The sequence below is a fragment of the Schistocerca cancellata genome, chromosome 8 (genome assembly GCF_023864275.1).
Source record: "Schistocerca cancellata isolate TAMUIC-IGC-003103 chromosome 8, iqSchCanc2.1, whole genome shotgun sequence".
Taxonomy (NCBI): domain Eukaryota; kingdom Metazoa; phylum Arthropoda; class Insecta; order Orthoptera; family Acrididae; genus Schistocerca; species Schistocerca cancellata.
Genome location: NC_064633.1, coordinates 582,610,689 through 582,632,824, shown reverse-complemented (window position 1 = coordinate 582,632,824; position 22,136 = coordinate 582,610,689). Strand labels below are relative to the sequence as shown.

Here is a 22,136-nt window from a genome sequence, read left to right as displayed (position 1 = left end):
TTCGTCTCTCAAAGCTAGCCAGTCTTCTTCTACTGTCTTTCTTTCCCCTGTTCCTGTCAATCATTCCCTAATACTTTCTATGAAACTTTCTACAACCTCTGGTTCTTCCAGTTTATTCAGGTTCCATCTCCTTAAATTCCCACCCTTTTGCAGTTTCATCAGTTTTTGTCTGCAGTTCATAACCAATAAATTGTGGTCAGAGTCCACATCTGCCCCTGGAAATGTCTTACAATTTAAAACATGGTTCCTAATTCTCTGTCTTACCATTATATAATCTCTCTGAAACTTTCCAGTGTTTCCAGGCCTCTTCCACATATACAACCTTCTTTCATGATTCTTAAACCAAGTGTGAGCTATAATCAAGTTTTGCTCTGCGCAAAATTCGACCAGGCGGCTGCCTCTTTCATTCCTTACCCCCATTCCATATTCACCTACTACTTTTCCTTCTCTTCTTTTTCCACTATCGAATTCCAGTCCCCCATGACTATTAAATTTTCATCTCCCTTCACTATCGGAATAATTGCTTTTATCTCATCATACATTTCTTCAATCTCTTTGTCATCTGCGGAGCTAGTTGGCATATAAATTTATACTACTGTGGTAGGTGTGGGCATCGTTTCTATCTTGGCTACAGTAATGTGTTCACTATGCTGTTCATAGTAGCTGACCCATCCTTCTATTTTTTTATTCATTATTAAACCTACTCCTGCATTACCCCTATTTGATTTTGTATTGATAACCCTGTATTCACCTGACCAGAAGTATTGTTCCTCCTGCCACCAAACTTCACTAATTCCCACTATATCTAACTTTAACCTATCCATTTCCCTCTTTAAATTTTCTAACCTACCTGCCCGATTAAGGGATCTGACATTCCACGCTCTGGTCCGTAGAAAGCCAGTTTTGTCTTGCATCTCAACAGATACCCCTCTGTCGTGGTTGCACCTACAGTATGGCTATCTGTATCACTGAGGCACACAAGCCTCCCCACTAATGGTAAGTCCATGGTTCATGGTGGGGGGGGTTATGCAATATTAAGTTACAAATAGTGCAAGAATCTGCTCCTAGTTCAAGCCATTCTGACAATGAATTAGAAGTTTTTTATGATGAGGTAAAATATTTCACAATATATATCACTTTAAACTGACCACTGCGGATTTAAATACCAAAGTTGGTATCAAAGCACAAGGAGGTGTTTCTGTGGGTTGCCATGGAATCAGTGAAAGAAATGAAAGAAGTGAAAGGTTAGTTCAGTGGGCTAAAGGGAATAATTTATTCATCATCTACACTTTTCTTTCTTTTTTTTTTTTTTTTTTTTAAAAAAAAGAAACATCATAATAGAAAATGAACCAGTTCAGTTGGCTAAAGGGAATAATTTATACATCATCCACACTTTCTTTCTTTCTTTTTTTTTCAAACCAGTTTAATACTGGTAGCAACTGCAGATTAGTAAGAGCAAAAGCAGACAGAAACATGTAGAAAGGAGGAAAAAAAGAAACTACCAACATTAATAATAAATTAAGTGAAAAAGAAAGAGAATTCCAGAGGACTCTTTGGATGGTATTAGAATAGTCAACAGAAGAAAACTAGTAGAAATGATAGTTAAAACTCCAAAAGAAGTATGGGGATCTTCTCAGCCATACTTCCCTTTCATACTGGTCAACTCTTGTAACTGTTGTCTGATTTCTTTGAAGTTGTAAACAGTCTTTCATTGTGAATAGCCTTTCACTCCTATATTTTACCCCTTATGCAAATGAAAATGAGAAAACCCCAGAAATCCTCCCAAAAGAACTAAAAAAAGCTATAAATGAAATGCAGAATACCAAGAAGGTGACCATAATGGTCTGACAATTGAAATACTTAAAGTTACTGGTGAAGAAATAGAAAAACATTTGGCTAAAATCTTTACTTCTTGTATACAAAAAGACAGTCTCCTTGCCTCCTGGAACAAAGCAAAGATGATCATTCTATACAAAAAAAGGAAATGTTCATGATCTACAAAATTTTCTTTAAAGTCTTAGCAAATCGCATTAGTGCTATTGTGGAAAATCCACAACCTATAGAACAAGGAGAATTCGAAAGTGGTTATATCGCAGTTGATCATATACACATGCTGCACAAAGTAATTAGCTGAGCAAATGAATATGAAATGCCACTGTGCACAGCTTGTATAGAATTTGAAAAGGCTTTTGATTCTGTCAGTCATATGCCTGGTATACAGGCACTGACCAAACAGGGTGTGGAAATAAAGTACAAAACTAAATTATATTACATCTATGATACCTCAATGGCTTCTTTCAGTATAGAAAACGACACGAGAGAATTTTCTATTGGAAGAGAAGTGAAACAGGATGACCTTATATTCCCGAAAGTATTTATAACAGTCCTTGAGATGGCTATGTCCTGAATTAATTGGAAAGAAAAGGGAATTAGAATGAATGGTAAAAGACTCACTAACTTGAGGTCAGGAGACAATATAGTAGCCCTAGCCAGCAACATGATAGAATTGCAGTCTCCTATAAGGGATTTATCAGATAGTTGCAAACAAGTGGGCCTTAACATAAATCTGTCCAAAGCAAATATATGCACAAGTGGGTAACTGCAAAACAAGTAATATTGAAGAACAACTCTCTAAAAATAGTAATGAATACATTGATGTGGGACAGTCAGTTAATATCCAAGGAGACTTAAAACCAGACATTTTTTGCCTAATCAAGCTAGGTTGGAGGGCTTATGGAGGAAACACAGCATTTATAAATATGATATTCCAACAAGCTTAAAAAGGGTTGTTTTTGAACAGTTTGTTCCACCCATACTAAGAGATGGCTGTGATTTTAAACGTGTTTTTCAACATAAAAATACAAACAACTGGGAGAGCTAAAGAAAGGTCACTCCTAGGTCTGACTAACAAAGATTGGAATGGAAGTGAAGACATAAAAGCAGTGAAAGGAGTTCAGGATGTTAAGGAAGGGGTAGAGGTTCTACATTGGAAATGGGCAGGATGTATTGCATGAAGAAATGACTGAAGATGGACAAAGGCAATACTATAGTGGAATCCCAGAGAAAGGTGACCACCCAACCAATGTGATAAAAGAACTGAAGAAAATCATAGGCTTCAAATGGCAGAAGGCAACAGGAGACAGATACGCATGGATACGCCAACTAAAATAGTATTAGTTAGCTTAAGATTACACAGGGTACACTTTGTAAAGCTTGAATTATCTGACCCATAAATAAATTAACTGTAATACAAAATTGTAATGTCAATAACTAACCTATTCCAGAAACAAATTTTCACTCTGCAGCTGACCTTTGTTCTTTCGTAAGCAAGTTCTCTACCGACTGAGCTACACAACCTATCCTCATAGCTCTACTTTCACCAGTACATCTCCTAACTTCCAAACTTTACTATACTCTCTATACTCGTTAGAGTGAAGTCACCTCCAACTGATATTGCATGATATGGTTATTTCCGTGCTACTGAACATAAACTTTCTTTGAATGACTGAAACTGAAACTGTCACAGCAGAATTGTGTGGCCAGTAAAAGCTGCCAACAATTAACTTGACTTCATCTAGACATGTTATACGCATCCAGATAACTTAAAAGTCACACACAAATTTGACCTAATTAGAGGCAATAGTTTTGTCAACTGCAATGAACATTCTCCCTCCTGTGATCTCCAATCTGTCTTTCTGATATATGTTCCATGACTCACTAAGCATCTCAGAGCTCTCTGCTTTGGGCATCAGGGCAATACATTAGGAAACTTTGTTATGAATACTTTGACAAATTACTGATAAAATTTTGGCATTTGACAACACAACTGAGGAAAGAAATGTGAGCTATAGTTATCAAACACTAACAGTGAGAAAGACTCTTTGATGGAGAGAGTCTCCACAACTGTTCCAGTGCTGGAGGAGCGACAAAATGTTTGTCACTCACTGTAGAAATTTAAACACATGAAATCGTCAGAAAATGTGTAATCAACCTGTATGTTGCTGCAGCGGACCGTGTGCACATTATCGGCAGAGTCAACAGTTGTATATAGTTTGCTATTTAACATCATTTGTATGTGTCCAAAAATCAGCTGTTGTTTCTGGAAATATTTTAGCATTAAACATTAGGAGTGATTTTTCACTTTGAATTGACTGTGTAGAACTGAAAGCTGAATACCTGCATCTTTTCTTGCTAGGGTTCTGTAGCAGGATTTCTTGGGGGTTCTGTAGCAGGATTTCTTGTTGGCCCCATCTCCACCCTTTGTCAGTCTTATCCACTGGCCCAGCACCTCTCTCCAAAAGGAATGTAGAAAATAAAAAAAAAGTAGTTCAGATTACAAGTTCATTGTATCTTATTAAGCTTTGTTTGACATATAATTGCCAGTTTTTTCAAAGTCAAGCACGTTTATCTATTAACTACATAAAATGCAAGTGTAATTATGTACAATAAAATATGACATGTAATTTTATTTTTGTCCTATCTAACATTTTTCCATGCCAAATTCAGGTCCCAGTGACATAATGCATATATTGAAATCTTCTTCCTTGTAGAAATTCTATCCAAAATTTACCTGCTAAACACACAATGCTTTGCTAGCTTTCGGAATGAACTTCCTTCTTCAATCTTGTTGGAGAAACATGCGCGCGCGCCCACACACACACACACACACACACACACACACACATGTCTGTCTCCCCATATTGTGCTCAGTTGACTGCCAGCTCTTTACTGGCACACAATGAGTGTACTGGGGTGAGGTTGGAGTGCAGGGTGGGGTGGGATGAGTGATGGGGAGAGGTGGGAGACAGAGAGAGAGTTGACAAGGAAGCATCTAGTGAGAGAGTGGGGAGCCATCTGTGGGCTGGCTAGGGGTGCAGGTTGGGGGGGGGGGGGGGGGGGAGTGCAGTTGGTAGATGACTGGGCACGCAATGTCAGACACTAGGGCGTGATAGCAGCACACACTTAGCTGACACAGATTTGGCAGCGATATTGGGGTAGGGGATGGTGTACACACACACAGCGAGTTACCTTAGCTTTAGGCCAGGGAGGCTATGGGAGCAAATAATGCACTGTAAGAATAGCTCCCATCTGCGCATCTCAGAAAAGTTGCAGTGATGAGAAATCCCTCACCCAATATGCTGAAGGCCTCACAAAGGCCTTGACAGACAGGCAATACCCCCCCAGACCTAATTCACAAACAGATCTCCTGCGCCATATTCCCACACACACCTGATCCTCACATCCATCCCAAGAACCAACCACAAAGAAGTCCCCCCCCTCCCCTTTCCCAAACGTACCCAAGATAGTTCCATCCCCTCCCAAACTGGTGTTCTGCCATCCACCCACCCAACCTACACAACTTCCTAGTCCATCCCTATGCCACACCCACCCCCAATCCCCTGTCACAGGGCTCACACTCTTGTGGAATACCCTGATGCAGGACCTGCCCAATCCATCCATTCACACCATCTACTCCAGTCTTGTCACAGGCTTATACTACCCCACAGAGGCTGGGAAACCTCTGAAAGCAGCCATTTTTATATACCAGCTCTGCTGCAACCACTCCACAGCGTTTTATGTTGGGATCATAACCAACCAGCTCTCAACTAGAATGAACAGCCACCACCAAACTGTTGCCAAAAACAAGTGGATCACCCAGGGGCACAACATGCAGCAGAGCACAACATGAAAGATTTCAATGGCTGCCTCACAATCCATGCCACCATCTGGATCCTTCCCACCACCACCACCACTACTACTAGCAGCTTTTCTGAACTGCACAGATGGGAGCTATCCTTTCAGCACATCTTTCACTCCCATAACTTCCCTGGCCTAAACCTAAGGTGACTCTCCGTCCCCCCACCCAATAGTGTGTGTGTGTGTACCAACTTCAGTACCCCTGCCCTCCACAATTCGTGTCAGCTAGTTGTGTGCTGCTATCTCATGCCCTAGCCTGTAAAATCACATGCCCAGCTCTCTGCCACCTGCCTCCTCTACCTGTGCCCCTAGCTAGCTCACAGACAGCTCCCCTCTCCCCCACGAGCCACTAAACACTTCCCACCAACCCTCTCCCTGCCTCTCACCTCTCTTCATCCCTCAGACCACCCCACCCCACCCCACCCTGCACCCCCACCTCACATTGTGGGCCAGGAAAGAGCTGGAAGTCAACTGAGCACTATGTAGGGAGACAGACATGTGCATGCGCGTGTGTGTGTGTGTGTGTGTGTGTGTGTGTTTCTCCTACATGCTTGAAAAAGGAAGTTCATTTCAAAAGCTTTTTTTGCCCTCCGCCACACACCGTTGGGTGGCTTGCGGAGTATAAATGTAGATGTAGATGTAAAAGCTAGGAAAACTCTGTACCTTTTATTTGTGTACTCATTGATGATGCAGCACTTGTGCCTTTCAGTGAGTCATGTCCTTTATTCCTAAATAATTCGTAGTTCTCAACCAGAACTTTCCATACATTATTAAACAAATAATGCTCTTAGTTAACTATGCAGGACATATTTTTCTATAAGGAAATGGCATAGAGTAAGTGGCACATTACACATGCTAAGAGTCATAAATAGGACACAAAACAATGAAAACAGAATAAAAAACAATAAAAACAAATGCCTTCAGTACTCTTGGGCCAATCACAATAGCAAAGAAACATCGTGTGAGGTAAAAGTATGCATTAAGTAGGAGATACAAAATATTGAGCTCATCGGGATTGGTATTTCATAACATTTTTAACTAATTCTGTTTTTTCTACGTACCAACTGGAAGCTGACAACATTTGTTTTTCTGTGATTTAATTTATAAAAACAGTGTTCCTTTGATGAAAAATTTATTTATCTCCCTCTAGGAACATCTACATTGTCATGGAGTACTGCAATGGTGGAGACTTGTCTTGTTTCATACGCAAACGCAGAAAATTACCAGAGACAGTTTGCAGGAAGTTTCTACAGCAGCTGGCTGTAGCTCTAAAATTTCTCAGATCTCACAATGTCTGTCATATGGACTTGAAGCCACAGAATCTTCTCCTAACATCCACTCCAAAATTAATCTTAAAACTTGCAGGTATTTACTCAGAAAAATGTGATTTATTGATATTCTTTAGAACTTTATAAAATAGATTATTTGTGTTGTTTCTGACATGCAGTTGTTTGCTGTTATATATTTTGTGCATCCATTGTGGTGGTTTGTATAACACTGATGTGTAATCTAAAACTTCCTCGGCACAATACAGACCTGTCATGTTCTCAGGTGGTGATTCAACATTCTGTTAGCAGCACCCTATGTTGCTAACAGAGGGAGGAGAGGGGGGGGAGTGGGAAAGTTTTTTTCATGGGTCACATTAAATGGCAGAAACCTTATGGCAGTCTTGGCTGGAAACAGTTTGGTGAATGTGGAATTTCTAAACTGTGGATTCATGAGCCCCGCAAGTTTTCTACAGCCATAAGCAGTGGGCGTACCTCAGCAGTCACTATGCGGTGCTACAGTAAAATGTTTCTGTCACAAATAACAGTAATAGTTGCTTCACCTTCTGGAAAGTAAATGTACACAAGAGCCTCATTTATCTGGACTAGGTGGGACTGGATGTAATCTGAATTACCAAAAATCCTGATATCTGGCAATATTCTACTAAATGCCAAAACAGTAATATGTACTACAATATGCAGTCCGTTTATTTTGGCACTAACAAAAAACACTTTTTTCATACTTAAACTTTATGGTTATCATAGCCTGCTCAGTTTTATTTGCTGGAATAAGATATAAGTTTCTTTTGTTTCAAACTTCTGTAGCATTTGAGTGTAGCACAATCACATAAATGTTTCACTAACATCAGTTCAGCAGGAGTTGTTTCCAGCCATTAGTTTCTCCAACTGTGTCATTTTCTCCACCTGAGGCATTATATTTTTCCCTGAAATGCCACATTATTTGTACATGTCACCATCACTGTCATTCCCTGTAGTACAGAGGTGGCAATACAGTTCTGTCTTCAGTTATCATGCCATAACCAGTATCATAGTCATTCGGCAACCAGGCATCTACTGTTGTCTACATCTGAACACCAGGAATGTTTGATAATATTTAAAGGACTTCAGACATGTTGATAAGTTCACAAACTTCGGTGGTGCAGTGACAAATGGCAGGCCACAGCTTCCACATCAGTCGATGCAGATCTTTGCTATTATCTGGATAAACTGGAAATCCAGATTAATGAGGATAAATGAGGCTCTTGTGTAGCACAAACCTCTTAAACCAACTGTCAACCTCGAGATACACTATTTGCTGATGGGGTGGATGGCTATCCAGGCTAAACAGTCATTAGAGAACAACCCTTGAGCCACATGCTACATCTCAGTTGTATTAATCTTTCTCAGATATGTTGGGGTTTGCTTAAGTCAGCTATTTCCTATTTCTCTAGGTACTTATGGAAACTACATGGCAGCTATTAATTTCCTAAACATTCTCCAAGATGTTTGGGCAGTACAACCATTCATCCAAGAGAGGAGTGAGGTTAGCCTTTGTTTGTTCTGCATGTCTTCTAGTCCCTTCTACTCACCTTTCAGCATGCTGTCATCTCAGCCTTTCATTTTCTCTTGAAATGGAGCCAAGAACTTCTGTGGTTCATTTACCATTCATTCACATGGCTACATATCTCTCAGACTAGCAAAGGCAAAGAGTGTGTTACTTGCTAAAATAAGTCTACTAGTACCATACATAAGCCTTAATTTGAAGAAGACACTTCTGAGACTGTATGTCTGCTGTGTAGCATTGCACAGGAGTCAGTCATGGGTTCTGGGAAAACTGGAAAGAAGAAAACCAAAGGATTGGAGAAGTTGTGCTACAAAATGCCGAAAATGATATTGAGTAATAAGGTAAGAAAGAAGGTTCACAACAGAATCAGCAGTATGTGGATAACACTGACAAGAAGAAGGTACAGGATGATACAAGTTGTTAAGACATCAGGAAATAACTTCCATGGTGGTACAAGGAACCACAGAGGACAGAAACTCTAGGAGAAGATGGGGATTGGAATATAACCAATAAATAATTGAGGATATTATTCTTGAGGAATCAAGCTAGCCAAGATCAGTAGCAGTTCTTTCTGTCACTATGACCTGTGTCAGCATATCTACACTGTCATCATTGGATCTCGTAACGTTACTAGTTGTACTTGCTTGTTAACATACTGAAAGTCACATAGTGATTTGTTATCAAATAAAACATGACATGGACATGTGACATGGACATATGACACGGACATATGACATGGACATATGACATGTCACAAATAACACACAATTAAAATATACAACTTGTTGTGCTGATGCATCAGCACACACTAAATGCTTGACACCAGAACGGCAACTTGCGGTAGTAATATGTTGTCTGACTCTTCATGGAAAGTGCTCTCTCGAAGTTTCAATAGAAAATATCTCCATGCTGCACTAAACGTCTCTTGTAATGTCTGTCAGTGGAGTTTGTTGAGCATCTCCATAATGCTCTCGTACCAGCTAAACAATCCTGTGACAAAACATGTCACTCTTCTCTATCTTTCTATCAGCCCTACCTGGTAGGGATCCCAGATACATGAACAAGAATTGGTTGAACAAGCACCTTATAAGCCACTTCTTTTGTGGATGACTTTACATTTCCTTAAGATACTTCCTATGAATCTGAGTCTGGAATTTGCTTTTCTCACTATTTGTTATATGTAGTCTTTCCACTTAAGGTTGTTCTGGATAGTTACTCCTAGATATTTTGCAGTAGGTACTGTTTCCAGCAGTTTGTCATCAGCAGTGTAGCTGTACAGCAGTGGATTTCTTGTCCTAGGTATGTGCAATATTTTACATTTATTTATGCTAAGTGCCAACTGTCAGATCGTGCACCATTCATCAATTCTCTGGAGGGCATTCTGCAAATTGTTACTATCTTCTGATGTTGATAGTTTGTTATACAAAACCACATCATCCATGAACAGCCCTAAAGAGCATCCAACACTTTCTACTATATCATTTACTTACATTGTAAATAGTAATGGTCCAATCACACTTCCTTAGATTACTCTGCAAATTACCTTTACATATGATGATTTTGTTCCATTAAGAATGACATGTAATGTTCTGTTTGCTAGGATGTCTTGAATCCAGTTGCAAATCTGCTCTGATTATAAGCTTGTATTTTTTTCACTATATGGCAGTGCAAGGCAGTGTCCAATGCCTCCTGCAGTCAACCTGAGTGCTGTTGTCTATGGCGTTTCGATCTCATGGAGGAACAGAGTGAGCTGAGTTTCACAGGATCTATGTTTGTGTATCCAGTGTTGTTTTTATAGAGGAGATTTTCATTCTCCAAAATCGTCATAATACTTGAGCATGAAACAACTTCCATAATTCTTCAACAGGTTGACATCAGTGGCATAGGTCTATAATTGTGTGCATCTATCCTATGGCCCTTCTTAAAAATTGTAATGATATGTGCTTTCTTCTGGTCACTAGGTGCCCTTCATTGGTCAAGTGATCTAAGATAAATAAAGGGAGCGCAAGTTCTCTTACACGATCTTTGTGGAATCTTGTGTGTCTCATCTGGTCCTGATGCCTTTCCACTACTAAGCGATTGTAGCTGTTACTCTATTCTGAAATCGGTTATCTCAGTATCTGCTATTTGAATGTTCGAATGATGAGTGAAAGGAGGGACTGTGTTAAGATCTTCTGTGGTAAAACAATTTCAGAAGACCGAATTCAGTATTTCAGCCTTCTCTCTGTTATCTTCCATTTCAGTGCCAGTACGGTCACTGAGTGAATGAATAGATGATTTTAACCCACTTACCCATAGCTACTCAACCTCTGAGGGACATACATACATACAAATCAGAAGGGAAGCAGAGTGGCCTCCTCCTATGCCAGCCTTTTATTAGACCTCATGAAAGAGGCATTCATCAAGCCCTAGAAGCTCAGTGCCTTATCATGGTACAGATTTTTGGATGACATTTTTGTGGTCTGAAATGGTGAGGAAGCACTCCTCCTCTTCCTGCAACAGGTAACTCCTTTTCCTAACTCAAATTTACTTCGTTATATGCAGATCCATAGCCATCTTCCTTGACATTGATGTGCACATCAATGAAGCCCACATCCAAACCTCAGTCCATAAAAAAACCAACCAGTAAGCAATAATACCTACACTTTGACAGTTCTAACTCTTCCTACATCAAATACTCCTTCCCCTGCAGCCTAGGCATCTGAGGCAAATACACCTGCTTCATCACTGAATCCCTCAACACCTGCATCAACAGCCTCTTCTGGAACTAAGTCACAGTTTTATCCAGAAACAAATATTCTTGGTAGTATTCTCCTCTGACTAAGGCAGCTACCATTTCCCAAAAGAAAATTAAGAAGTACTCAGAACCAGTCAGGCTTTGAATGTATCAAAAAGATTACTCCACACAAAGTCCTTGGTTTTCTCAAGTCAGTCCATGAAATGAGATCCTCTCTCCTTTGTGTCTTCCACAAAAAATCCAATGCTACTTTCTGTCCCACTCCTAATCTTGTTAATGTTCTTATTGAACCGTAAGACTTACCCAAATCGTTATCCTTCCTAAAGATTCATATCTCTGCAGTCATTCCCATTGTAAAACAGTGTTGTCTCTGTATGTTCAAACACACTTCTCCGAAACTACTGGATGAATTTTAAAGGGGTTTTTGCAGGTAACTTAGATAGTTTGGGGCTCCATATAGGTTGTATTTCAACAAAATTGGATCATGGAGTGGTGGGGATTGTGATTTAAAGTCTTACTAAAACTTTCTTGTCTATCTGTTTGAATGTGCTAATCTTCAAAACTAAAGTGCGCGTCATTTATGTTGACGGCCGAGTTTAGGTTCGTTCTGCGCATCTGACGTCACAAAACGCAGTCAGCCAATGAACAGAGAACGACGTTGCCACATCTCGACTGCAGTGCAGCGCATGGACGAGTGTCTTCAGTTTTAGAAACGTTCAGTCATAAATAAAGTAATAGAACAAAAGCAATGTCTTGATAGCAGACATTCTTTTATAGAAAGTTTCGAAAGATCATTCTTTATACCAATTGCTTCATATTCTATTAATTAATTAAACCAAACAAGCAATAAGACTCCTAATTCAGGCGATAGCAAGGAAAGGTGTTTGTATCACTCTTATGAACCGCTTTTTCGCAATAAAGAACAGCGGAATTGTTTATTTCCTATTGTACTTCGACGAAGCGTGAGTAATCCATAGTCATACCAACAGTGTTTGTCAGTATTTTGCGTAACGTGTTATAGTGCATACATGGCGGTATGTAATCAGATGAGGTGCGTTAGCGTAACTGTTAAGGTGTTGGGCTGCTACGTGTAAGGTTATGAATTCAAACCTTGTGCGGTGCTTAATACTTTCATTACTTAAAAACAATATCGAAGTGCCTTACTTCACAAATTATATTCGTTTGAATGCAATTTTTTGAAATTTCTAGTGCTTTGTCTCTTCATTAACCCTTTCGCTGCTGCAGACACGTGCTCGCCGCATCATCACTGCACTGCTCGCCTGTGCAGACACATGGTGTTCCCACTGCTTTGACACACTTATCATTCGATTTCACAAAAACTATTTGGCCCAAAAATTTGATTTTTACACGTCTTCTTGACTGATACCTTCCCCCCATAAATGACTTAATTTTGTTTCGATGTTCAACACAGTTATTATGTAGCATTAAATGTAGTAAACCATTGCACGAAATTTTGAAGCGTTTGCAGAGGTAGAAGTCCACAGCGTATACTTTCCGTACAGTCGATTTTAGTTGCCACAATGTTGAGAATGAAAAGTGGACAAGATACCTAAATTTCATATAAAATTTACTGTATAACAATATCTCATTTAATTTAAGTACGACATAGGTGTCGTATGTAATATTGAGAAATATTCCGTCTTTCGCGACCTTAATAAAAGTATTATTTACACCGGACGCGTTTGGCTTTATTTTAAAGCACTTCAATCAAGGAAAGGTATGCCACATACACAATGGTACTCATGTTCTCTTTCTTGTTTTTGTTCCACAGTCGCAGTTTTACCAATGGTACTGAAATATATTCCTCTTCTGCAACTGTAATAAGGGACTTATTTAGACCAGACACGTTTCTCTCTTTTGAAGCATCTTCAGTGGACAGTATTTTGTCTCCTCCATTGCCAAGTCACCTTTCGTAGTTTTGTGCTGCGGTAACACAATATTCAACGTTTGTGTTGGCAGATCAGTGTTTTAGCAAATAAATGATGTTTGTGTGTGCCACACACAAAAATTATATTTGGCAAAGCTCAGAGCACTTCACGGATAGACGGTATATTCAAGTCCTAATGTTTTTGTAAGTCCACAGTTTTGTTTAATGTATTTTGTCTACTTCCTTTTGATTGATTGAAGTGCTTTAAAATAGAGCCAAACATGCACAGTGTAAACAAAACTTTTGTTACAGTTGCGAAAAACGGAATATTTCTGAATGTTACATACCACACCTATGTGGTACTTAAATGAGCTATTGTTATAAAGTAAATTTTATATGAAATTTAGGTATCTTGTCCACATTTCATTCTCAACATTGTGGCAACTAAAATCGACCATACGGAAGGTATACTCTATGGACTTTTACCTCTGCAAACTCTTCAAAATTTCGTGCAATGGTTTACTATATTTAATGCTGCATAACAACTGCGTTGAACATCGAAACAAAATTAAGTCCTTTATGGGGGGAAGGTATCAGTCAAGAAGATGTGTAAAAATCTAATTTTTGGGCCAAATAGTTTTTTTTGGAATCGATTGATAAGAGTGTCAAAGCAGTCGGAACACGATGTGTCTGCACAGGCGAGCAGTGCAGTGACAAAATCGCGCACAGCGCGGAATGCTGGGAGCATGTCTTTGTAGCAGCGAAAGGGTTAATGCGGCCGTGGTGGCTTTACTTCATGAACTGCGCGCTCTCCCCTAAACGTAAGCTTGCGAACTATGCTATACTATGGTGCTGCTTCTATTGGCGCGTGCGTCGTGTGCAACTGGCAATGCAGCAATCTCCTGCGTCTGGGCGGGCATGCGCGAGCCGCCAAGATAAAAGAATTGAACTATAGTTGACAGATTTTCATGGGGTAATCACAGGTAACTTGAATATAGCACGAGGCACCACATAATCCTTATTTCATCAAATACTGGTCAAGGGAAAAAAGTTATTATTTAAAGTTTTATCTAAAACTGCCATATATGCCTGCATCTTTTTGAACATGCTAATCTCTTTTATGCAGTTTTCACAGTTAATTTGAACATAGCTTGGGGCACCATGCAGTCTTAATTTCATCAAATCTGAATCATGAAAAAGAAAAAAAAAGTAATTGAATATTTCTGAATATGCATACTATATTTATCTCTTGGTCTGCCTCTATGATTTTTAGCCCCCACACTTCCCTCCAATACTAAATTGGTGATCCCATGATGCCTCAGAATGTGTCCTATCAAGCGATCCACAGTGACACTATAAATATGAAAGTAGCTCTATCTGCTGTGTTTTCATTGATTTATGAAATTTGATGTGGAGATAGGTTGAACTCTGAGGAAGAACATAGGCTGCTGTAGAGTGTGAAGTACAAGATACTTACTGATTTGAAGACTATTATGTGAATTAGGGAAAAATATTTACACTTTGAGAAAACAACTTGCTCCTCTGACTTTTGATCTTGATCATATTTCGAAAATGCTTGTTTTGGTTGATATATACTATGTGATATGATTCAAAGTAATGAATACAATGCTTATACTATCTTCATTGTGTTTCATCCATAATTTCACAGTATTTGTTGCATAAAATTACGTGATGTATAGCTACTTAATAGCACAATGTGTAGATGTGTGCTCCTACCCATGCCCCTCTGTACGCACTGCTCGGTATCGACACTGTACATGCTGACACATCATGCATCGAGACAGCTTAGAGGTTGCGAGAGAAGGACACACATCACCAGCTATGCTTACCAGAAGAGGAAGACATGTGACGGCAGCTGATGTTATTGCACATACAGTAGCTTGCTTGCTCACTATTACTAATCACAACAAATCCACTGAAGCATGTGTATTTTCCTGTGACCATTGATGATTATTGCAAGTGTTGTTTATTCCATGTTGTGAAAACTGGGCTTCGCCAGTGAATAGTTTGTATGGAGGCAAATGTCTATTCTCAATTACCCAGTGACAGAATTGAAGTCGTTGGGTGTTGTCGCCATTGTGGAGATTTTGGACATGTGTATGTGAAATGGATATAGGTTTTCCACATGTAATGTTTCCCATACATGTGTCTGTGGGACATTCATACGCAGGGACATACTTCGTATGCTTGTACTGGGACTTTGCTCAACACTTGCGATAATTTCTTCCTTTTCTTGAGAAGTTTGTTGACGTGCACACTCGTACGAAAAACGTCTACTTGGAAGAGAACCTGTTGCATGCAAAGTGATAAACACTTTGGTAAGCACCCTACTGTCAGGCAATCATTGAGTCAGAAAGCACCTGTGGTATTCTTCTCTTGCAGCAGTAGCATTACTGTCGCAGAAGCCATAAACATACACCATATCTGCGTATTCCTGATTAATGTAGATGTGTGACATTTTTAGGAGCACTTGTATGAACAGTTAACACCATACATTACATACCTAACCGATCTATCGCCGATGCACTACACAATGCGACTTACACAGCACAGCTGCGCAAACAACGGGTGACTGTACTATGTACGTCACATGACCGTAATACGTGGTAGGTTTGTTTATGGCGAAATACTACCACAGTTTGACATGTCTCCTGTACCTGAATCAAATGATTTAGATTATGTATGTTATGAGACAAATAAACCAAAGTCACAATTCCATTGCAGAGTTTTATGTAGAATTATCCAACACTAAATTGTCTGAGCTGGTGAAAAGACACAGAAGAACTGTCCACCTTGGGTGCACTTAGTATCCAGATGCTGAAGATGTTCTGCAGCATGATTTAAGAGACCTCAGTGAGTGCATCAAATGGGCTGCTTGGATTGTCCAAGCCCCAGTACTATAGAGATGGGAACTTGCCTTCCAGCATATCCTCTCATCCCATAACCCTAATGAGCAATGTGGCACATTGGTTAGCACAGTTGAGTCACATTTGAGAGGACAGTGGTTCAAAGTCAGTTTCTGGCCATCTTGATTTAGGTTTTCCGTGATTTCCCTATATAATTTCAGGGAAATGCTGGGATGGCTCATTTGCCGAACGCACAGCCAATGTCTTTCCCCATCCATCCCTAATCCAAGCTTGTGCTCCATCTCTAATAACCTCATCATCCTCCTCCTCCTCCTCCTCCTCCTCCTCCTCCTCCTCCCCCCCCCCCCCCCAATCCCCCACAACCCTCCTGAACTTAACTTACATTGTTTTATTATTTTATGGTTTTTCGTTATTATTGTATATAGTTTTTATTTAATACGTCATTTATTTAAAAAAAATCTAACAATGGAAACTTCAGGCTGGAATATCCGCAATATAGGAAAGATAGATTGCTACTTACCGTAAAGACAACACATTAAATTGCATACAGGCATGATTAAAAGATGCTTACACATAAGCTTTCGGCCACAGCCTTCATCAGAAAAAGAATTCATTCACACAAACAAGCACACCTCACACACACAACCACCAACTCTGCCAGCTCAAACCAGTTTCATTGTTTCACGTTTGCTCTCCAATTCCCCACCCCCTCTCCTTCACTCTCTGATTCTTTTACTCCTACTTCTTAACTGTAGTATTCAATTTGTTTCCTTTTAATCCATTATTACTTATTATTATGTTGTCATCACCACGAGACTTAAGTGGGCACAGTACTTAGCAATATACTATCGTTTGCCTCTTTATCTCCCTCAAGTTTACACCTTAATTTTTGTCTCCCCCTGCCCTTGCAACATTTGGTTCCCTCTCATCCTGTGGTCTCTGTAATGTACCAATCCTTTCTACCCTTTTCCAGCACATCCCTCTTTCTCGCTGAGGAAGGAATTAATAGTTTTAGAAACTAGGATTGTTTCTTGTACTTTTGTATTTGTCTATCAGCAGTACTAAGAGTTTTGTAAGAACTGACCAGCCATTCTATCTCATAAACTATTATCTCACTGAATAACAGAGGTGTTGACAGGCACATAAACAAGACTGAAAATTTGCCATTATTCCAGCTGAAGAGACCAAGCTGGGGGAGCAGTTCTGCAGATTGACTGGGTGGGGGTCTTGTCTGGTGGAGTTGGCAGGGGGACAAAAGAGGCAGAAATTGGGACGCAGGACTGGGGAAGGGTGGCCGGCAAGGGGGATAGGGCGACACATGCAAGGGGTAGCAAAGTAATGCACACGGACTGGCATGGATGTGAAAGAACAAAGAAAGGGGGAGCTTTAGGGAAGAGGTTGTGGGCCTAGGATGAGTGAAGTTTGGGTCCTGGGGGTGGATGGAGGAGGGAATGGTGCAAGGTGCTAGCAGAGGTTCCTCCTGGTTGTTAGCTGGATGCTAGCTCCATGCACCACACCCACCTCCACCCAGCCCTAGGACCCAGATTTAACTCATCTTGTGCTCACACTGTCTTCCCCACAGCCTCCCCTTCCACAGTTTTATTGCATTCTCCCACTCTACTGCTCCCACCTTCATTATCGTCTGCTGCACGAAGTCATCGGTGCCTATGCCTGTGTGTCGCTTTCCTATCCTGTGCAAGTCCTACCTCTCCCTCTGAGCTGTCAGCTACCCTTCCCCACCTTCTGTCCTGCTACCTGCCTCTTTTCTCCCCTCACCAACTTTACCCTACACAATCTCCCACCTAGTCAATCGTCAAGCTGCAGAACAGCAGTCCTAGCAATGTGTGTGAAGTTGGCACAATGTAGAACTCTCTTCTCTCTCTCTCTCTCTCTCTCTCTCTTTCTCATATGTTGGCATTTGCAGGGGGGGGGGGGGGGGGGCAAAAGCAAGAAATTTTCAGTCTTGTTTTTGTGCCTGTTGACAACTAATTGCCTTTACTATTTGGTAATTTGAAAACCTTTACTCCTAAATTATTTACATTCTACCAGTACACCTGTGGGGTGCACTCAGCCTCATGATGCCAATTGAGGAGTTACTCGACCGAGTAGTAGCAGCTCTGGTCAAAGAAAACCTTCATAATGACCGGAAGAGCGGTTTGCTGATCACACGCCCCTCCCATCCGCATCCTCAGTTGAGGATGACATGGCGGTCGAATGGTCCCTATGGGCCACTTGTGGCCTGATGATGGAGTACTAACCAGGACACCCCACTCACACATTCATTATCTATCATATATGCTCATTTATGCAGGGAATAAATTAAAGGCCTTACTTTGGAGTGTGTATAAGGCCATTCTCAGAAGTAACAATCTTCAAAGTAACTTTTATGAATTGGAGTCAATCCTGTATGTATCTCATGCATTGCACTTAAATACCTTGATATCCTCAAAATCTTCACAACATGATGGTGGCTGATGTATGAATGCTACATACTTCCTTATGTAAAGATAATGCTGCACATTGAAATTCTTAAAACTCAAAAATGTGTTATTCCACAAAGCATCTCATTGTTTCCACAGATTTTGGTTTTGCCCAGTACTTGTCACCTGAAGACTACAACAGCTCTCTCCGAGGTTCACCTCTGTATATGGCACCTGAGATGCTGCTGAAGCGTCACTACGACGCCTCTGTTGACCTGTGGTCAGTCGGTGTCATAATGTATGAGTGCCTGTTTGGACGTGCACCTTATTCATCCAGTAATTTTAAAGAGCTCGCAGAAAAGATAAAGAGCGAAATGCCTATTGAGGTGGGCATTATATTTTGAGTGCTTTTTCATAATATATATTTTTTGTAATGGCTAAATGTAGTGTACATAACAAATGATTAGTTGTGCTATAGTTCTATAATGTATACTCATACGAAAATTAAAAACAAAATCCTGTCAATACCCTTCCAGTACATATGTAGAAATGAATTTGTTTGTGCATTAAATGACCATCAGACTTTATTTATGTTATAAAAATGATAATACATAACATTAAAAGTCACATTAAAATAAAATCGCATATATTATACAGGATGAAATGAGAGGTCTCACACATGTTGGTTGCTTTTGATCCATATAAATCTGGTATCTGCAATGTTATGTTATCAGCTAATGATAATTGGTAGTCAATACGGAAAAAAATGGTAGGAATTTGCTATTCCATTTATTTATTTATTTATTTACTTGTCATTAGCCAACATTTGTTGAAATAGACAGTTTTGACATTACATTTGATAGTGAATCTAAAATTGGGAAACTATGTACATTCAGGTCACATTACATGAGGATAAAGAGTTATTCTCTACATTATAATTCCTTAACATCATAGTTACTCTCTACTACATTCCAATTCCTTAACATCATAGTTACTTTCTACTACATTCCAATTCCTTTACATCATAGATACACTTATCAGCTAACAATTTGTGCAGCTGCTTCTTGAAGGCATCACCTTGTAGGTCTTTCAGTGATCATGGTAACTTGTTATATAATTTTAATCCTGTTTGTTTAAAGCTACTTTGGACCTTAGACAGCCTAGTAAAGTCTACACCAAGATTGTTTTTATATCTGGTATCATGTGAATGAACATCTGTTCTGGAAGGTAAGGTACGTATTTGTTTTTTTATGGAAAGAAGACACGTTTTTATATACAGAGAAGGTAATGTTAAGATGTTAAGTTCCTTAAAGTGCTTTCGACATGATTCTTGGCTTTTAATACCTGTAATTGCTCTAATAGCTTTTTTCTGCCACATGAACACTTTCTAAGCACCAGATGAGTTGCCCCATAATTTTATTCTGTACTGTGAGTGAGATTCAAAGAAGGCATAATAAGAAGATAAAAGTTGTTTTCTGCTAACTAATGTTTTTAGTTTCCTTAACAAAAAGACTACTCTAGGTAGTCTGGTACATGACAGTTCCGTGTGGGTGTTCCATGTTAATTTCGGGTCCAGGTGGATTCCTAGAAGTCTTACAGAGTCAGACTCATTTAATTTTTCCTGTAGATTGTGCTAGAAGAAATACATAGTTTCAGTCTTGCTACTGTTGAGTATCAGCTTGTTACTGTGGATCCATATGGCAGTCTTTTCAAGCATTACTTTTGTTTGTCTATTCACTTCCTCCAATTTGTTATCTGAGGTAATCAGGGTTGTGTCGTCTGCATATATTATTAGCTTGTGAAGCATGAAAGTAGGCAAGTCATTCATGTATACCAGGAAGAGAAAATGTCCAAGCACTGAGCCCTGTGGCACACCTCTTACAACTGGTAGGGCATTTGATTGCTGGCTATTTACAATAACTACCTGAGTTCTGTTTGTCAGGTATGATCTGATTAGTGCCAGTTCATTATTTTTGACACCATAGCACTCTAGTTTATTTATTAGTATTTCATGGGATACAGTATCAAATGCTTTACTCAGATCTAGTAGTACAGCACAAGTGATGGAATTGTTCTTGAAGCCATCAAGTATGTCTGTCAACAAGAGTTTCTACTACATTTATTGTAGACAATCCTGGCCAAAAACCAAAGAGCGAGGAGGAAAAAAGATTTTGTTCAGCAAAGTAGTTGCAAAGTTGTGTTTTAATGCAACATTCTATTATCTTGGGTAATTATAGGTATGAGGGATATTGGACGGTAACTTTCAGGTTTGTTTTTTTCTCCTTTTTTATAGATTTGGATAACAATAGTAGCCTTCAGGACCTCAGGAAATTTTCCAGCTGTAAAAGTACTATTGATCAGAAAGGTATGGGGGGGGGGGGGGGGCAACAATAATGTCAATTATTTGTTTCAAGATGGTGTTGGAGATGCCATAGAGATCTTCACTGTATGAGCCATGTAGGTTTGTGACGACTTTGTATACAGTTTGGCAGGTCACCTGTTTCCATTTAAAGGATAAGTTATTTAGGTCAGGAATGTTGTAGGTAAAACTTTCAGAAGTTGCATCATCTGATGCATAGGTAGCAGTAGCTTCGAACTTGGTACTGTTAACAAAAAATTCATTTAATTTTTCTGGTGCTATTGGAATTTCTTGTCTGTTTTTATGCTTCCTTGCTATTTTGTTTATTACCTGCCAGGCTGCTTTGCATTTGTTGCTGGAGTTTTCAATGAAAGCATCATTGGCTCTCTGCTGTGCTGTCTGTATTTCAGTCCTATAATTCTTCCTGGCTTCTTTATACCTCTGCTTCGATTCTAGGTTACCAGTTTTAGCCATTTTATGTAGGGCAATAAGTGTGTTTCTCAGGTCATGCAGTTCAGGAGTGAACCAGTTGTGCTTCTTTTTTCTATTTGGTGCACCATCTATTTTCATCTTTTTGATTATTTGTGGGCAACAGTTTTGAACTAAGCTCGTTAGTATGTTCATGAATAAGTTAAAAGCATTATCATTGTTATTACAATTATATACTCTGTCCCACTCAAGTTCTGATAATTTTTGCCTTAACTTTGTAGTGTTGTCAGGATATAATAATCTGATCCTCTTAATGTGTTCAGGTTGCTGAGTAGGATAGTTTTCACAGTTGACCATTAGCCATAGGCTGTCATGGTCGGATAATACTGGATTTATCACTCCGTACTGACACTCGTCTTTTGTCAAATTGGAGATTATGTTATCTAGGCAGGCATTTAATCTGGTTGGCTTGTTATTCATACAGTACAAGTTGTTAGACCTTAACATGTTTTGAAAGTGGGTGACAGTTACTGTTTTTAGTCGTATGTCTATATTAATGTCACCAATGTATGCTATCTTGTGGTGTCTGTATTTTACCAGCAGGTACTTATTTAAAGTCTCCATTTGGTCAATAAACTGATGAATATCAGAGCTAGGAGTATGATAAATAGAGATGATCACTAATTTAAGTTTGGGAAGCAATAATGCAGCAATTTCAAAAAGTTGCTCTTTGCAAAAATCATCAGCTTTTTGTGCTACATATTAAATGTTAGAGTTTCTCTTTATAAAAATAGCGACTCCTCCATGACTACTTTTGGTTCTACAATATGAGCTTGCTAATTCAAATCCTTCTGTGGTATACAGAGCAATTTCAACTGGTGTGAATCAG

General features: G+C 39.5%; 1 protein-coding gene across 3 annotated transcripts in view; it reads left to right on the top strand.

Annotated features, from left to right (window-relative positions):
* Positions 1–22,136, top strand: part of LOC126095217 (serine/threonine-protein kinase ULK3) — a 122,227-nt gene that overhangs the window by 52,693 nt on the left and 47,398 nt on the right. For all 3 annotated transcript variants that reach the window (XR_007521930.1, XM_049909955.1, XM_049909956.1), the window contains exons 3-4: positions 6,848–7,062; positions 18,619–18,845. Coding sequence is in view for 2 of the 3 variants with exons in the window: in XM_049909955.1 (XP_049765912.1) it covers positions 6,848–7,062; positions 18,619–18,845 (442 nt within the window). In the remaining variant the exon portion in view is untranslated. The remainder of the gene's footprint in view (positions 1–6,847; positions 7,063–18,618; positions 18,846–22,136) is intronic.